Genomic DNA, 18,840 nt, shown 5'->3' on the forward strand with positions numbered 1-18,840 from the left:
ACAATTCATTTTTTCCAGGTAGCCACGCATTTTTTCAACAAATATTATTGACCCCTTCGAAAAGTTAGTCATTGTTTTAGGCCTGGGGATACAACAAAATAAAGTCTTTGTCCTCATATAGCTTACTTCTTTTTTTCCTTAGAGAGAAGCAGCCAGAAAATTAAAAGAAAGAAATAAAATAAATAGCATAACAAATAATGGAAGCAGAGGAAGAGAGACAAGCAGTATGAGGTGGCATGGCAATGATTATGTGGATTGCTATTTAATGTATCACAGCCAGGGAAGTCCTTATTGATAAGGCAGTATTTGAGCAAAAACCTGAAGGAGGTAAGAGAGCCATCCATGAGAATAACAAGGAGTCCAACAGTGCTGGGGTGGAAAGGCATGAAGAGAACAGACTATGTAGAATCTTACAGAACACCATCCTTAAGAATTTTTAAATTCTTTTTCTTTTTTTAAGATTTTATTTATTTATTCATGAGAGATACAGGGAGAGAGAGAGAGAGGCAGAGAGAGAAGCAGGCTCCATGCAGGGAGCCCGATGCGGGTCTCCAGGATCATGCCCTGGGTTGAAGGCGGCGCTAAACCTCTGAGCCACCCTGGCTGCCCAGAATTTTTAAATTCTTAGTGAGATAGTAAGTTATCAGAGAGTTTTGTACAGAAGGGTGACATGGCCATCAGCTTGTTTATTTATTATTTAAATTCAATTTAAAAAAAAATATACATTTATTTATATATTTGAGAGAGGGAGCATGAGTGAAGGGAGGGGCAGAGGAAAAGGGAGAAACAGATTCCCCGCTGAGAAGGGAGCCCAATCCCCAGCTGGGTCCCAGGACCTTGGGATCAGGACGTGAGACCAAGCCAAACACTTTAACCAACTGAGCCACCCATGTGCCCCAATTTTTAAGTTTTTTTTAAAGCCATCTCTGCATCCAACATAGGGCTGGAACTTTAAACCAAAATCAAGGGTCATACGCTGCACTGACTGAGCCAGCCAGGCACCTCTCAGCTTGTTTATATGCTGGTGGCAATGATTCAAGAAAGCGGAGGGGAAAATGCGGGAGAAAGAAAGGATGGTGCTGGATAATGCCTTTGAGTAAGCAAGAGGGTATGGGATCTGGTGGACAAGTGCAAGTCGAGGAGCTGGCCTTAGGTAAAAGCAAAATTGTTGGTGGTAAGGCAAAAACAGCCCATACAGATTGGTGGGTAGATGTGATGGTGAGAGCTTGGGATTTTTTTTTTTCTTTCTTTTTTTCTTTTTTAGTAAAACAGGCAGCAGAGAATATGGTTGGAGGAGGAGGTGTTGGAAGTTTGAGGATAGAGAAGAAGTTATAAAATAGTCCACTGGGAAAAAACCCAAAACATTGACTGGACTCGGAGTTAGAAAACTGGATTTTGACTCCCAGGTTTCCACTCACCAGGTGTATACAATTTAACTTATCTATTCAACCTCTCAGGTGTTCAGTTTCTCTGTGGGTAAAATGGAGATACCTACTGATAAGGATTATTTTATTATTATTATTTGGTAGAGGATTAAAGAATAAATGTGAAAGGAAAGCATTTTGCAAAGTATTTGTACTTGAAAAACAACTTTAATTTTTAAATCTACTTATCAAGGACTTGTTATGTATCAAGCATTATTATTTTTTATGTACATCATCTTGCTTAATCTTTTCATCAATCTTGTGTGCTAATAATACATCCTTATCCCACTTTACCTATGGGGATGTGGACTTTCAGAGAAATTAAGAATGTTGCCCAAGTTTGCAATTTAGTAGACAAAGTTGAGCGGATATTCCAATCCAAGATTCGAATCCAAGGTTCATACTCTTTTTTTTTTTTTTTTAAGATTTATTATTTATTCAGAGAGAGAGAGGCAGAGACACAGGCAGAGGGAGAAGCAGGCCACATGCCGGGGGCCCGACGTGGGACTCGATCCTGGGTCTCCAGGATCAAGCCCTGGGCTGAAGGCGGCGCTAAACCGCTGAGCCACCAGGGCTGCCCCCCCCCCCCCCCCCCGCTTTTTTAAGATTTTTATTTATTTATTCATGGGAGACACAGAGAGAGAGGCAGAGACACAGGCAGAAGAAGCAGGCTCCATGCAGGGAGCCCGATGTGGGACTCGATCTGGGGACTCCAGGATCACGCCCTGAACCAAAGGCAGATGCTTAACCGCCGAGCCACCCAGGGATCCCATAAAGGCTCATGCTCTTTAGAATTATGCTATTCAAGGTATATTTTTTCTTAAATTAGCTGAAATGTACTAATTTCCTGCTCTTTGAGGGCTTCTTTCTTGGAGCAAGTTATAAAGATCTTCTTGGTATCCTGTAGGTAGAAGAAAGTAAAGTAGTTGGTTTTGTGGATTAAGGTCAGACGTGGTTTTGGCATTTGATTCCTCCAATGTCAGTAAGAGTCGAAACAGAGAAGGCTACTGTAATAGACGTGCCTGCTGCCCGAGTTTTAGGAGAGAGGTCTTTAAACATATATCTGAAAGTCTTTAAAAAAAAAAATATATATATATATATATTCTACAGGTGCCTGGCTGGCTCAGTGGGTACAGCCTGCGACTCTTGATCTTGGGTTGTGAGTTCGAGCCCCACGATAGGTGTAGAGGTTACGAAAATAAAAACAAGAATATATTCTGTTTCCCAACTTCATTGAGCGTGTTTGTGCGCAGGCTTAGAGAGGCAACAGGAAAGCGGTCTAAGTCACTGAGTCGTGGGTTGGAGGGCAGTGGGTCTCAGAGAGGTGAGAAGGTGGGTGTGCCGGTAGAGCAGGCCGAAGGCGGTTCCCGCAGGAGGACGGTTGGACCCTGACAGGGTGGGGTAGTGGCCGGCGCGGTAGGGGGGAGGGGGAGGGGGTAGGGGACGCGGGGGGGGAGGGGAGGCGGGAGGGCCGTGACAGGGCGAGGTAGTGGTCGGCGGGGGAGGGGGGAGGGGGAGGGGGAGGGGGAGGGGGAGGGCCCACCCTGGGGGCGGGGCGTGCGCCGGTCCGGCCTCCGCGGGAGGGGCGAGGCTGCGGCGGGCGCGTGCGCGCCGTCACGCCGGGCGTTTCAAACTCTTGCGGCCGGGACGGAGCGGCGTGAGCGCTGCGTGCGCTGCCTGGGAGCCGGCGCTGCTCAGCTGCCTGCGGGCGGGAATCGGCTCTTCCTCTCGCGGGATCCGGGTCCCGCCTCGACGCCCGCTCTGTCCTGACGCCCCGCCGACGGGGGTCGCCATGGTTCACTTCTTGCACCCGGGCCTCTCGCCGCGGAACATTGTCCCTCCGGACGCCCAGAAGGATGCGCTGGGTTGGTGCGTGGTGCAGGTGAGCCAGGGGGCGGGGACGCGGGCTGCGGCGGACGCCGCGCTCGTCCGGGAGTCGTCGGGGACGGCGGGGAGGCACCTGTCGGTTCGTTTGGCCGACGGGGGTAGAGTCCGAAGAGGCCGAGCGGCGGCTGGGCTCGCGTCGTCGCCGGGGAAGTGCGCGCTGGAGGGAAGTGCCCTGCCCGGGGCGTCCCAACCTCAGGGCGGAGCGCGCGGACCACGCGCCAAGCGTGGAGGCGCCGCGAGGGCGAGTCCGGCCCCCGGGTGACCTTGGGGCGGGGGTGGCGGTCGCCTCAGGGCTCGGACCCTTGACCCAGGTCCGCCCGAGGCAGCCGGCGTTTTGCCTGGTGGTGTAAGTTCGGAGGTGAGCTCTGGTCCTGCCGCAGGCGTCACCGGCACTACACGGTGGCGCTTATTACTGTCAAAATGAAGCCAGATGCCCCAGACCTCGACCGTAGGCCACGTGCGGGGCGGACGTGGCACCCCCCAGAGGCCGTGACGCGGCAGTCCCTAGTGCCCGAGGCTTTGGGCCCGGGAGCTCGTGCCGGACGGTCCTCCTGAGCCCGGCGGGAGGGATCCGGAGCCCCAAGGCCGAAATTCCTTCAGTTCACGTGTTCTCCCCCCACGGGATTCCTATTAGACGGAACTTCTCAAAATGCAAACCGAAAGAGCCTATTTGCTGCTTACGGTCTGTTATTTCGTTTCTACAGTAATTCGGTTATCTCCCTCTTTTTAGGCATTGAGAGTCTCCATTTTAGCGGTGCGTAGTAGAGAGGTTGAGAACTCTGAAAGTTAGTTGATTTGCTCAAGAACCTGAACTTGACATCAGGTGTTCTGAGGTCAGACTCCACATTCTACAGCGCCCCAAGGACCACCCTCTTAGAACTCAAAAATCTAGTAAAGGCTCAACGTAAAATACGGAGGGAAGGAAAGATGCATTGAGGTTGTACTTTACATTCAACGTCTTGTTGGAAGGCTTGTGCCCTGCAAAGATCTGGCTTGTGCTAGTGTACTCTTGGACTCTTTATTTTTTTATTTTTTTATTTTTAAAATTTATTTAATTTATTTTATTTTATTTTTGGACTCACTTTTAAACACCACTATATAATTTGTAAATTTGTAGCTAATGGAAAAGCTGGGTTTTTAAGCTTGTACTAGTACTGTCTCGAGCACATTTTTGTTGCCCCTGACTGGAATTATAATGAACTTCCTTAGAAAACTGATCAACTCTTTTTCTGCCTGGTTCCATAGTGTACTGTATACAGTCGCTTTCTTTATAAGATTTTATTTTTAATTAAATAAAATTAATACAGTGCATGAGTACATTTTCATTTATGACACGTCTCCATTTGTTTATGTTGTCTGATTTTATTTAGTAATGTGTTGTAGGTTTTTTTTTTTTAAGATTTTATTTATTTATTCATGACAGACAGAGGGAGAGAGAGAGGCAGAGACACAGGCAGAGGGAGAAGCAGGCTCCGTGTAGGGAGCCGGATGTGGGACTCGATCCTTGGACTCCAGGATCATGCCCTGGGCTGAAGACAGAAGCTCAACTGCTGAGCCACGGGCGCGTCCCATAACTTCTTGTTTTTTTTTATATAAAGGTCTTTCGCATATTTGTTAAATTGATTTCTATCTTCGATACTGTAAATATTTTTAAAAACAATACAAGCTTTTTTTATTGGTATATTGACCTTGTGTTCTACAACCTTGCTAGATTCCCTTTTCTCCAGTTTTTTTTTTTAGATTTTTAAAAAGATTTTCTTCACAATCATGTCATCTGCAAATAAAGACAAACTTTATTCCCTTTTAATTTGGCTTTTTTTTTTTTTCTTTTAAGTCTATGCTTCTTATTTACCTCTTTCAAAATTGCATTTTCTAGGACTTTTGTAGAATGTTGAAGTGGTAAGAGTGGACCTCTTGGTATTCTAGATCTTTCACCTTTAAGTATGATACTGGCTATAGGTTTTTCCATTGATGCCCTTTATCAAATTAAGAAAGTTTTTCTTTTATTCCTAGTTTGCCAGCATTTTTTGTTTCTCTCTCTCTCTCTCTTTTTTTTTTTTTTTAATTTGCCAACATGTAGTATAACACCCAATGGTCATCACATCATGTGCCCTCCTTAATGCCTGCCACCCACTTACTCTGTTAATGTGGTGGATTTTATTGATTGTGAATTTAACTTTACATTCTAGGAATAATCCCCAGCTGGTCATGATGTATTGTTATTTTTTATATATCACAGGATTCTATTTGCTGATGTTTTGTTAAGTATTTTTGTGTCCATGTTTATGCAGGAAATTGCTCTTCAGAAATATTTTATCTAGTTTTAGTAGTATTAGGATAATGCTGACCTCCAAAAATGAATTGGGAAATATTCCCTATCAAGGTTTTTTTCATATTCGGGGCACCTGGGTGGCTCAGCGGTTGAGCATCTATCTTTGGCCCAGGTCATGTTCCCAGCACAACTGGGCCAAAGCATACTTTCATTTTATGTCTATAAAAGGATCATAACATTACTAAATGTATGTGCACTTACCAACAGATTGTCAGTTTTTGTAGTTTTTCTAGTAATTTGCCTATTTCATCTGAGTTATCAAATTTATTGGCAAAATTGTCCATACAGTTCCTTTATTGTCCTTCTAATGCTTATAGGATCTGTAATTGTCTTCAGTCTTGTTCCTGGTATTGTTTTCTCTTTTTTCTTTCTCTAGTCTTTGTACTTAGGGATTTAGTAATATTATTAGTCTTTTTGAAGAACTAACTTTTGGCTTTGATTTATATCCATTGCACATCTGTTTCCTTTTTTGTGTATTTTTAAAAATTTTTTTCATTTATGAGAGACACAAGAGAGAGGGGCGGAGATGTAGGCAAAGGGAGAAGCAGGCTCCTCACAGGGAGCCTGATGTGGGACTTAATCCCTGAACTGGGATCATGCCCTGAGCCAAAGGCAGACGCCCAACCGCTGAGCCGCCCAGGAGTCCCCCCCCCCCTTTTTATTTTTTAATTTTATGTATGTAAGTAATCTCCATACCCAAAGTGGGGCTCGAACTAGAACCCCAAGATCAAGAGTCACACGCTCTTCCCACTGAGCCAGCCAGGTGCCCTGCACGTCTGTTTTCTCTTATTTCTGTTCATATCTTTATAATTTCTTTTTTTTTTTTTTTTTTTTTTTAATTTTTATTTATTTATGATAGTTACAGAGAGAGAGAGAGGCAGAGACACAGGCAGAGGGAGAAGCAGGCTCCATGCACCGGGAGCCCGATGTGGGATTCGATCCTGGGTCTCCAGGATCGCGCCCTGGGCCAAAGGCAGGCGCCAAACCGCTGCGCCACCCAGGGATCCCTATAATTTCTTATGTTTACTTTGGGTTTAACTTTCTCTCTTTTTTTAATCTTTTCATTTATTTTTAAATATTTTATTTATTCATGAGGGACACACAGAGGCAGAGACATAGGCAGAGAGAGAAGCAAGCTTCCCTCGGGGAGGCTGATGTGGGACTCGATTCCAGAATCATGACCTGAACCAAAGGCAGATGCTCAACCACTAAGCAACCCAGGCGCCCCCTTTTTTCTTTTTAAAGTGGAAACTTAGGTCATTAATCTTATATCCTTATTGTTTATAATATTAACATTTAGAGCTATACATTTTCTCTAACACAGCTTTGGTTAATACCCATAAATTTTGATATATTGTTCAAAATGTTTTCTGATTTCCATTATGAGATTTTATTTGAGCCATGAGATATTTAGAAATGTATTGCTTCAATACCAAATAGTTGGGTATATTTCACATTTTTTATTTTCTATTTATTTTTTTATTTTAAAAATATTTATTTATTTATGAGAGACAGAGAGAGGCAGAGACACAGGCAGAGGGAGAGGCAGGCTCCATGAAGGGAGCCCGACGCGGGACTCGATCCCGGGTCTCCAGGATCACATCCTGGGCCGAATGCAGGCGCTAAACTGCTGAGCCACCCAGGGATCCCCCTATTTCACATTTTTAAAAAATTGACCCCTAATGTAATTGTTGTCAGATCATATTCTATGATTTTAATTCATTTATATTTATTGATATTTGTTTATAGCTCAGATATGTTCGATCTTGGCGCAGGTTCTTATGCACTTAAGGAATATGTATTGTACATTTGGGTGTGATAGTCTATGAATGTCAGATCAAGTTGGTTGATAATGTTAATTTTCTATATTCTTACTCATTTTCCAACTAGTTTTTTTAATCAATTGCTGAAGATGAGTGTTCATTTCCAACTGTAATTGTGGATTTGTCTTTTATTTCAGTTTTTGCTTCATGAATTTTAAAACTGTTAGTAAGGGCATATATGTTTAGGAATTATGTCTTCTTGATGAATTAATCCTTTTATCTTTATGATTTCTGGTAATATTCTTGCCCTGAAGCCTTCATTTTCTGACACTAGTATAGTTAACTCCATTTTCCTTATAATCAGTGTTTACCAATCCTGTATTGTTTATGTTTAAAGCATATCTCTTGTAAACAAAGATCTTTTTTATCCAGTCTGACAATGTGTGCCTTTTGAATGAGAGTAAATGAGAGTAATTCTCAAAATAGTTGGATTTAAGTCTACTATGTTGCTATTTGTGTTCTATTTGTCTTGTTTTGTTTCTTCCTTCTCTGACTTCAGAATTGAACATTTTTAAAGTTCCATTTTGTCTCTTCTATTGATTTAATCTGTTTCTCCTTTTCTTTCTCTCAATCTTTCTTTCCCCTTCCCTCAGTCTTTAATGGTCACTCAAAGGTAACAGTTCTTTGTGTTTTTTTATTTTTTTATTTTATTTATTATTATTATTTTTAAAGGTTTTATTTATTCATGAGAGATAGAGAAAGAGAGAGAGAGAGAGGCAGAGACACCGGCAGAGGGAGAAGCAGGCCCCAGGCAGGCAGTCCAACGTGGAACTCGATCCCGGGTCTCCAGGATCATGCCCTGGGCTGAAGGTGGCAGTAAACCGCTGAACCACTGGGGCTGCCCTGTTGTTTTTTTTTTTTTTTTTTTTAAGGTAGCAGTTTATTTCTTATTTTTTATTTTTAAAGATTTATTTATTTATTTATTTTATGAATGATAGAGAGAGAGAGGCAGAGACACAGGCAGAGGGAGAAGCAGGCTCCATGCTGGGAGCCCGACGTGGGACTCGATCCCGGGACTCCAGGATCACACCTTGTGCCAAAGGCAGGCGCTAAACCGCTGAGCCACCCAGGGATCCCCAGTAGCAGTTTTTAAAGTGTGAACTCAGGACCTCTGTGGTCTCTAAGATGCCATTTTCTTTTTTACTTCCTTTTTTTTTTTTCTTATTTATTTATTTGAGCAAAAGTGGCAAGAAGGAGGGGGGCAGAGGGAGATGGGAAAGTAGACTCACCACTGAGCAGGGAGCCCCATGGGAGGCTTAATCTCAGGACCCTGGGATCATGACCTGAGCCGAAGGTGGAGTCCTCTCTGACTGAGCCACCCTTGTGCCCCTAAGACTCCTATTTTCTTAAGCTACACACTAATGAAATTTGCAAAATGTAAAACAGTGCTGCTGTTGTCACTGACCTTTAAAAAAATTGCTTTTGAAAATTTTTTTAAAAATTGGTCTTGGGGATCTCTGGGTGGCTCAGCGGTTTAGCACCTGCCTTTGGCCCAGGGTGTGATCCTTGAGTCCCAGGATCAAGTCCTGCATCTGGCTCCCTTCATGGAGCCTGTTTCTCCCTCTGCCTGTGTCTCTGCTTCTCTTTCTGTGTCTCTCATGAATAAATAAATAAAATCTTTAAAAAACCGTTCTTAACAAAAAAGACAGGGGGCACCTGGGTGAATCAATCGGTTAAGTATCTGACTCAGAATATGTCCAACTAGATACAAAACATAAGCCCACTGGGATGCCTGGGTGGCTCAGTGGTTGAGCATCTGCCTTTGGTGCAGGTCATTATCTCAGGGTCATGGGATTGAGCCCCCTCATCAGGCTCTGTGCTCTGCAAGGAGTCTGCTTGAGATTCTCTTTCTCTTTCTTCCTCTGCCCCTCCCCTCCCTTGAGTGCATGCATGTGCTCTCTTCTTCTCTCTTTCTTCAAGATAAATAAATAAAAATTTAAAAAGATTTCATTTATCGATTTACGAAAGACACAGAGAGGCAGAGATATAGACAGAGAAGAAGCAGGCTCCATGCTGGGAGTCTGGTACAGGACCTGATCCTGGGACTCTGGGATCATGCCCTGAGCTGAAGGCAGAAGCTCAACCACTGAGCCACCCAGGTGTCCCTTATTTATCTATTTGAGAGAGAGAGAGAGAGATATGAGAGAGAGCTCCAGCACAAGCGAGTGTGTGAGGGGTGTGGGTGTGGGCGGGAGGGGCAGAGAAGAACGGGAGAAGCAGGCTCACCCTGCCAAGCAGGGAGCTCTACGTGTATTTTGATCCCAGGATCCTGAGATCATGACCTGAGTAGAAAGCAGACATTCAACCAACTGAGCCACCCAGGTGTCCCTAAATAAATAAATCTTTAAAAAAATGATATTTCATTGGGACACCTGGGTGGCTTAGTTAAGTATTTAACATGTGATCTCAGCTCAGGTTTCTGTCAGGGTTATGGGTTCAAGCCCCATGTTGGGCTCTATTGTGGGGGTGGTGCCTACTTCATAAAGGTATTTCATTGTCTTCTGGCTAGTCTTGCATCTGATGAAAATTCAGTTGTTATACTTTTATTTTTTTTTTAATTTTTTATTTATTTATGATAGTCACAGAGAGAGAGAGAGAGAAAGGCAGAGACACAGGCAGAGGGAGAAGCAGGCTCCATGCACCGGGAGCCCGACGTGGGATTCGATCCCGGGTCTCCAGGATCGCGCCCTGGGCCAAAGGCAGGCGCTAAACCGCTGCACCAACCAGGGATCCCAGTTGTTATACTTTTAGAAAAATAACTGCCACAGTCCTCCCCCAACCTTCCATGTTAGGATTTTTTTTTTTTTTTTTAACTTTTATTTATTTATGATAGTCACAGAGAGAGAGAGAGAGGCAGAGACACAGGCAGAGGGAGAAGCAGGCTCCATGCACTGGGAGCCTGACGTGGGATTCGATCCCAGGTCTCCAGGATCGTGCCCCGGGCCAAAGGCAGGCGCCAAACCGCTGCGCCACCCAGGGATCCCAGGATTTTTTTTTTAATCATTGGTTTTTAGACATTTGTCACATTGTGGTGTCTTTTGTTTATTTCATTTTGGGTCCATTTCGCTCCTGGGATCAGTGGTTTTATGTTTTGTGTTTTTTTGCTTTTTAAATATTTTTTTATTCATGAGAAACACAGAGAGGCAGAGGGAGAAGCAGGCTTCCCAGGGGGAGCCCAGTGTGGGACCCCAGGGAATGTCAGGACCTCAGGATCATGACCTGAGTCAAAGGCAGATGCTCAACCACTAAGCCACCCAGACATCCCAGCGGGCTTATGTTTTGTATCTAATTAGACCTATTTTCACTTTTTAAAGAAAGCCATCAAATTTGTTTAAATTTTTCTTTGTACCCAGTGAATTAACTGTATGCTTCAATAAATATTTAATAAAAACAATTTCAGGGGAAGCCTAGGTGGCTCAGCAGTTGAGTTTCTGCCTTGGCTCCAGGGTGTGATCCCAGAGTCCTGGAATCAAGTCACACATCGGGCTCCCTGCGTGGAGCCTGCTTCCCTCTCTGCCTATGTCGTGCTCTCTCTGTGTGTGTCTCTCATAAATAAATAAAATCTTAAAAAAATAAAAAAAAAGATAAAAATAAAAACAATTTCATAGGGGGCACCTGGGTGGCTCAGTGGTTGAGCATCTGCCTTTGGCTCAGGACGTGATCCTGGGGTCCAATGATTGAGCCTGCTTCTCCCTCTGCCTGTGTATCTTCCTCTCTCTGTGTCTCTCATGAATAAATAAAATATATAAAATAAAATAAAAAACCAATTTCATAGATTCCAAGTATAGGACATTGTACTTTTTGACCATTATTTACAATAGTTTTTTTCCTCCCTGTTGATATCTCCTCTCTTCTGAAATTTCAGTCACACATATTATACTGTTTAAGATTGTCACTTGGGGCTTTCTGCTTTTTTTTTCCCTTCAACTCTGGAAGTTCCACTGAGTCTTCTTCTGATCTTCCATTTTTCTGTTGAGAGTCCATATTTATTCTCACATGTTTATGTTTTCCTTTGTATCTATGAATTAAAATATCTGTTTTAAAAGAGAAGAGTAAGTGTGGGAAGAGTAAGTGTGGGAATCTATGTGAGAGGTAGGTGGCAAATTGAAGCTACCTGCACAGGTAGAACTGGTAGGATTTTGCTAATGTATTGGATATATGTGTTTGGGGTGATTAAGGACAGGAAAGTATCAGTAATTTCTCTTATCAGTAGAAGGTTCTAGACCTCTTAGCACACAGTGTGTGTGTACATTGCCTCTGTAACCTTAAATTAAAATTCTGTTTTAGGGATTGTGGAGAAGCTTAGTGATAATACACGTCAATGTAAAACTTCTTGTGTCATATAGCTGCTGACTCTAAATTAGAAAGTTTGCAACTCTGGAGTTTGATTTGGTGGTTATCTAGGACAGGGAATTGATTTGTTCTTACTAATGGAAAGTATAGGTCTTTAAAGTGAGAAATAATGGAATCTATTTTACGCTTAAATAGAATTTTACATTGAACATTATTGCTATAGCATGGGCTTTGGATGTGAACTTGTAATGGTTACATGTCACAAGGAGCATGTTCCAAATTCACAAGAGTGCTTTATAAAATTGTATTTTTAGAATATATGGATAAAAGTAAGTGCTTGCTTCGGCAGCGTATATACTAGAATATACGGATAGGAGGGGTACCTGGGCTTAATCAGTAGAGCAATGCAACTCTTGATCTTGGGGTCATGAGTTCCAGGTTCCACATCGGACACAGAGCCTACTGAGAAAAGAAAAGCATGGATATGATTTTGTTTTAATTTAACTTGAATGTACTGGATGCCTTCCATGTAAGGCTCTGTCATGTAAAACAAAAATAGAAAACAATGGGTTTTGATAGGTTGATACTGCCTGTTCTCCCTAATTCTGTCCATATGTTCTATTCTTTATCAAATTATGTTATTAATCCTAGAAATGCTCTTTCAGTGCTATTCCATTCCCCAATGTGTTTATATGAAGGAGTGATTAAGAATAATTATTTGAAGCTACAGGTACTTCATTTTTTAGTTACTTGTATTTATCCTCTTCATACTTCCAAAACGAATTTAAGATATCTTCATATTCTGCTTTTAGAAAGAAGGAAACAGCAACAAATCCAGTATCATCAGAGTTACAAAATAGATAAATTAGGAAATTATTCACATTCTAATAAAAAGCCACCAACTTTTCTTTATGGGATGCAGTAATGCAGAGTCATCCAGATAGCAAGGTATACTGGAAATGAAATAATTTATAAAGATCCATATTTGTAACTTTTTTTGCAGTTTGATCTATTGCCAAAAGTAAAGTGTCTGAATATTTCTTACTTTTTGGTACATATTGTAAACTCTTGAACCTTGACATTATCTTTATTCTTTTAACATATGCTTGTTGAGCCTTTGCTTTGTTTCCCAGGTTGTACTGATGTGGGGAACAGTCACAAAGACACAGCTGCTTTTTATTCTAATTTCAGGGTTGGGGAAATTTAATATCTAAGTGAAAGGTTGTTGACGGCCTATTGGCAGGTCAGAATTTGTTCTCGTGTTCTGATTTTCAAAAGATGGTACTTGAGCACAGCATCTAGTTCTGGTACATGTTTTAAGACCACTGATAAATAGAGTTAACCACAACAGACAATTTTTTTAAAAGATTTTATTTATTTATTCATGAGAGACACAGATTGAGAGAGAGGCAGAGACAGAGGCAGAGGGAGAAGCAGGCTCCATGCAGGAAGCCTGACGTGGGACTCGATCCCAGGTCTCCAGGATCAGGCCCTGGGCCGAAGGCGGCGCTAAACTGCTGAGCCATCCGGGCTGCCCACAATAGACAATTTTTTATCTTAAATTGGTGTATCTTACAGAAAACTGTTAGAATTTTTCTACTATCTGTATTTCAGGGAATTAAAGTGTTTTTGAGTGCAAATTTTTTTTATTAGTTTATATCCATCCAAGACAGTAGAAGGAATACAATTAGTCATTATGTTAGCTTATTTGAAAACATACCATTTTTAGCACACTAATTTCTAGAAAAAGGGGAAATCTAATTAAAGCTAGATTGATCGAGATGACAATGTGAACTTATATTATTTGATTCTCTTAACTTGGAAGATTTAGAATTGTTGGTAAGAAAGTTTGGCAAATGATGCTTTTTAGAAGAAATGGTCTTGTTTCCTGTGTACTCTCAACGCATTGTGGAGTTCAAAACTCTAATGCCATACATAATTGAAATGCCAAGGTAGAGCTGCGGCATGATGGCCTGACAACTTGGTTATTATTTGATTCAGCATTTTAATGTATTTTCTTTTTTTAAAAATGTATTTTCTATATTACCAGCCATGGCAACAGTGTAAAAGATTCTCTTGTTTTAAGTAAGCTCCATGCCTAGTGTGGAGCCCAACTCAAGGCTTGACTCAGAATCTTAAAATCGAGACCTGAGTTGAGACCAAGAGTCAGACGCTTGACTGAGCAAGCCACCTAGCTGCTCCTAAGAGGTTCTTTATGTGAAATTACAGAGGATGTTGACAAGTAAATATCTGCTGCTGTTGATCAAAAATTAAAGCCTAAGCAAGGGATAAAAGTATCAGTAAAAATTAAGCAACCAAATAGATGTGATGCCATTTTACTGAGCATTTTACTGACTGGGGAAGTTCAGTTTTCTTCATGGTGGATTTGGAGTATTTGTGACAGTTAAATAGACATGTCAGGGAGGCAGCTGGGTATCCAGGACTAGCTTAATGAGATATGACCTGGAGATTATCTGGAGTTCATTGGGTTTATATAGATTAGTATCTGTTTAAGTAATGCTTACCCCAACATGAAGCTCTAATTCCGAGGTCAAAAGAGTCCCATGTTCCACTGACTGAGCCAACAAGGTGCCCCTGTAGGTTAATATTTAGAGTCATGCTATTAGTAGTCAAATAATACAAAGAGGCATTAGTCATTAGTGGTCTTGGCGAGGGATGGAAACCTGATAGAGTGATTTGAAGAATGAATGGCATAGGATGTTTCTCTAAGACATCTACTGACTTCTAAAACAAAAACCAGTAGCAGAATACTATTGCATGATTCTATTTACATAAAGTTCACACATAGAGAACTAAACCGTATTCAAGATCATGATTACCACTGGATGAGGGGATGGGAAATAGCATCAGGGAGGGACACAGTAAGGGACTCTAAATATTGGTATATTCAGTTTAAGGTACGGGGTAAATACAAGCGTATTTATTTCTTTTAAGATTTTATTTGTTTGAGAGAGAGAGGGAGAGTGTGTGCATACACACCAGGGTGGGGTAGGGGGGTGGGGGCAGAGGGAAAGGAACAAGCAGACTCTCCGCTGAACAGGGAGCCTGGTGCAGTGCAATCCCAGGATCCTGGGATCAGGACCTGAGCCAAAGGCAATTGCTTAACCAACTGAGCCACCCAGGCACCCCAGTACAAGACTATTAAAAGGATGGGATGCCTGGGTAGCTCAGTGGTTGTTTTTATTTATTTATTCATGAGAGACACAGAAAGAGAGAGGCAGAGACATAGGCAGAGGGAGAAGCAGGATCCATGCAGGGAGCCCGATGTGGGACTCTATCCCAGGACTTCAGGATCATGCCCTGGGCCAAAGGCAGGCGTGCTCAACCACTGAGCCACCCAGGGATCCCTGTCCCTTGTGTTGTATTGAAATTGTCAGATTTCTTGGTGGTATTCTCCACTAATCTGTTAGCTCCAAAAGGATTAGTACTATATTTTGCTCTTCTGTGTATTTTTAGTGGCTGGTAAGAGAACAGGTGATGAATGAAGTATTGAGAGAACTTAATTTTTTTTCAAGGTAGAATAGAAAATAAAATCTTCCATTCAGGTACCAGTTGGAATAAGGTGGTTTCATTACCTATAAATCATAGAAATCACTATTAGGGTAAAGAGAATGTATCTTCAGATATCATCATCAAGTAGTTTGAGTTTTTTGCATGACTACTTTCATGTTGAATTTTTGTAGATGTATTTTAACAAAGTTTTATTTTCTAGGAGGAGGCATCTCCCTACTCTTTGGTTAACATCTGCCTGAACGTCCTCATTGCTAACCTAGAGAAATTGTGTTCTGAAAGATCTGATGGAACCTTGTGCCTTCCAGAGCATTGGAGCTTCCCTCAAGAAGTAGCTGATCGATTCCTTGGGGTAATGACATGGCAAGGTAAAGATAAAGCTCCTTTAATTTTTATTTTATTTAATTTTTTAAAATAAAGATCCTTTATATTGTACCCTAATAGCACTTTACTATTTGAAAAGCATTTTCATATACAATTTCTGTTTTGCTCCTTACAAGTGGATGGGAAATATGGAAATGATTCCCATTTTATTTATGTAGACATTTGAATCTCTGAGTCTTTTTGGGAACCCTTGACGGAAATTGATCTTGGTTCTAGGCTTACCTTGCTATTGGCTTAGCAGAGTGAAGACAGTGGAGAACTAAACCAAGTTCCCACTCCTCCATCTCTCTGCTCTCTAGCTTCTGAATTGCTGTTGCTGTAGTCTTGTCTCCTACTCTTTTTTTTCCCTAAGTTTTACTTATTTAAGTAATCTCCGCACTCAACATGGGGCTCAAACTAATGACCCCAAGGTCAAGAGTCCTGTACTTTTCTGACTGAGCCAACCAGGTACCCCTCCTACTCTTTTCACTGTGAATATGAGACTTAAAACATTTTTTCCAGGGCATGTGGGTGGCCCAGTTGGTTAAGCAACTGACTCTTGATTTAGGCTCAGGTCATGATCTCAGGGTCCTGGATTCAAGCCCTGCATCTGGCTCTGAGCTTGACGAGGAGTCTGCTTGAGATTCTCTCCCTCTGCCCCTCCCACTGGTGCTTGCACACATGTTCTCTTTCTCAAATCTAAAACAAAAAAAACCTTTAAAAATGTTTTTCCTTTACCTAGCATCGTAGTGGGGCTTTCAAAGGGCTATGTTTAATTTACCATATTATAGTTTTTTCTTTTTTCTTTTCTCTTTTGTGTTTTTAAATATTTTATTCATGAGAGAGAGAGAGAGGGAGAGACATAGGCAGAGGGAGAAGCAGGCTCCCTGCAGAGGAGGGAACTTGACTTTGGACTTGATCCCAGGACTCTGGGATTGTAAGCCAAGCTAAAGGCAGATGCTTAACCACTTGAGCCACCCAGGTGCCCCCCCGCTTTTTTTTTTTTTTAGATTTTATTTATTTATTTGAGAGAGAGTGAGCAGGCATGAGCCAGGGAATGGTCTGAGTGGGGAACCCAATACAGGGCTTTAATCTTAACTTGGACCGTGAGATCATAAGCCAAAGGCAGATGCTTAACCAAATGAGCCATTCAGGAGCCCTACAGTTTTTTTTTAATAATAAAAAGATTTTTAGGGGGGGACGCCTGGGTGGCTCAGTGATTGAGCATCTGCCTTTGGCTTGGGTCAGGATCCCAGGGTCCTGGGATTAAGTCCCACATTGGCTCCCCAGAGGAGCCTGCTTCTGCCTCTGCCTGTGTCTCTGCCTCTCCCTGTCTCTCATGAATAAATAATAAAAAAAAAAGATGGGGGTGGGGTTTGGTAATCAATTATTGAGATATATTTTCACATACCATATAATTCGCCCATTTAAAGTATACAGTTCAGTGGATTTGTGTGTGTGTGTGTGTGTGTGTGTGTGTATTTTTAAATCACAGATTTGGGCCAGCCATCTTCACTGTCAACTTCAGAACATTTTCATCATCTCAAAAAGAAACTCCTAACCCGTCCCCCAACCCTAAACAACTACTCATCTACTTTCTATGAGTTTATCTTTCCTAAACAACTAATATAAATCAAATCATGCAGTATGTGCCCATTTATATCTGACTTCATTTACTTAGCATAATATTGTTAAGATTCATCCATGTTGTAGCATTAGTCACAACTTCATTTTTGCGGCTGTATAATATTCAGTTGTGTGGATTATGGCTATTCATTCAATGAATAATGCTACTTACAAACATTTGTGTACACATTTCTGTGTGGACATACATTTTCATTTCTCTTGGGTGTATACCTGGGAGTAGAATTGCTTGGTCAAACAGCAACTCTATATTTAACTTTTTGAAGAATTTCCAAATTATTTCCCAAAGTGGTATCATTTTACTTTCCTATCAGCAGCATGCAAGAGATCTAATTTCTCCATAACCTCACCAAGAGTCCTTACTTGACTTTTTGATTATAGCTGTTCTGGTGGATGTGAAATATTTATTGTGGTTTTTTTTAAAAAATCTTTTTTTTTAAAGATCTTATTTATTTATTCATGAGAGGCACAGAGAGAGAGGAAGAGAGGCAGACACAGGCAGAGGGAGAAGCAGGCTCCATACAAGGAGCCTGACATGAGACTCGATCCCAGGTCTCCAAGATCACGCCCGGGGCTGAAGGTGGCGCTAAACCGCTGAGCCACCCCGGCTGCCCTTTATTGTGGTTTTGATTTGCATTTCCCTAATGAGTAATGATGTTGAGCATATTTTTATGTGCTTTTTGGCCATTTGTATATCTTCTTTATTATTTTTTTAAAAGATTATGTTTATTTGAGAGAGAGAAGAGAGCACAAGCAGGGGGAGTGGCAGAGGGAGAGGAAGAAGCAGGCTCTCCACTGAGCAGGGAGCCTGATGTGGGGCTTGATCCCAGGACTCTGGGATCATGACCTGAGCCAAAGGCAGACACTTAACTGACTGAGCCACCCAGGTGCCCCTGTATCCTTTCCTTTCCTTTTCCTTTTTCCTTTTCCTTTTCCTTTCCCTTTCCCTTTTCCTTTCTTTTCTTCATGAGAGACACAGGCAGAGGGAGAAGCAGGCTCTATGTAGGGAGCCCGACCGATGTGGGACTCAATCCCGGGACTCTAGGATCACCACCTGGGCCAAAGGCAGGTGCTAAACCGCTGAGCCACCCAGGTGTCCCAACCCCTGTATATTTTCTTTAGAGAAATGTCTACTCAGATCCTTTGCCCATTTCTTAATTAGATTGTCTTTTTTTTTAAAGATTTTATTTGTTTAGAGCGTGAGCAGGGGAAGGGGCACAAGAAGAGAGAAGCTTAAACAGATTCCATGATGAGTGTGGAACCCGTTGCTGGGATCCATCCCATGACCCCGAGATCATGACCTGAGCCGAAATCCAGTCAGTTGCTTAACTGAGCCCGTCAAGTGCCCTAAAAGTTGTTTCTGTTTTTTTATTTTTTAATTGATGTGTAATTGACATCATTAGGTGTATAAGACAGTGATTCAATGCATATGTTACAAAATGATGATCATGGTAAACCTAGTTACCATCTGTCAGCATACAAAGTTTTTACAGTATTACAATATTCCCTAAGCTGTACATTCTGTGTCTATGTCTGTATTCTT

At 41.9% G+C, this 18,840-nt stretch overlaps 1 protein-coding gene across 6 annotated transcripts in view; it reads left to right on the top strand.

Moving 5' to 3' along the window:
• Positions 1–2,079: 2,079 nt before the first annotated feature.
• The window catches only part of ZYG11A (zyg-11 family member A, cell cycle regulator), a 75,324-nt gene continuing 58,563 nt past the window's right edge, over positions 2,080–18,840 (top strand). For 2 of the 6 annotated variants that reach the window (XM_077891782.1, XM_077891786.1), the window contains exons 1-2: positions 3,105–3,306; positions 15,493–15,658. In XM_077891782.1, the coding sequence (XP_077747908.1) occupies positions 3,217–3,306; positions 15,493–15,658 (256 nt within the window). In that variant the 5' untranslated portion in view covers positions 3,105–3,216. Of the gene's footprint in view, positions 2,233–3,104; positions 3,307–15,492; positions 15,659–18,840 lie in introns of those variants that run through there. The other 4 variants (XM_077891781.1, XM_077891783.1, XM_077891785.1 and 1 more) reach the window with 3 other exon arrangements.

The sequence above is a fragment of the Canis aureus genome, chromosome 3 (assembly GCF_053574225.1).
Source record: "Canis aureus isolate CA01 chromosome 3, VMU_Caureus_v.1.0, whole genome shotgun sequence".
NCBI classification, from domain to species: domain Eukaryota; kingdom Metazoa; phylum Chordata; class Mammalia; order Carnivora; family Canidae; genus Canis; species Canis aureus.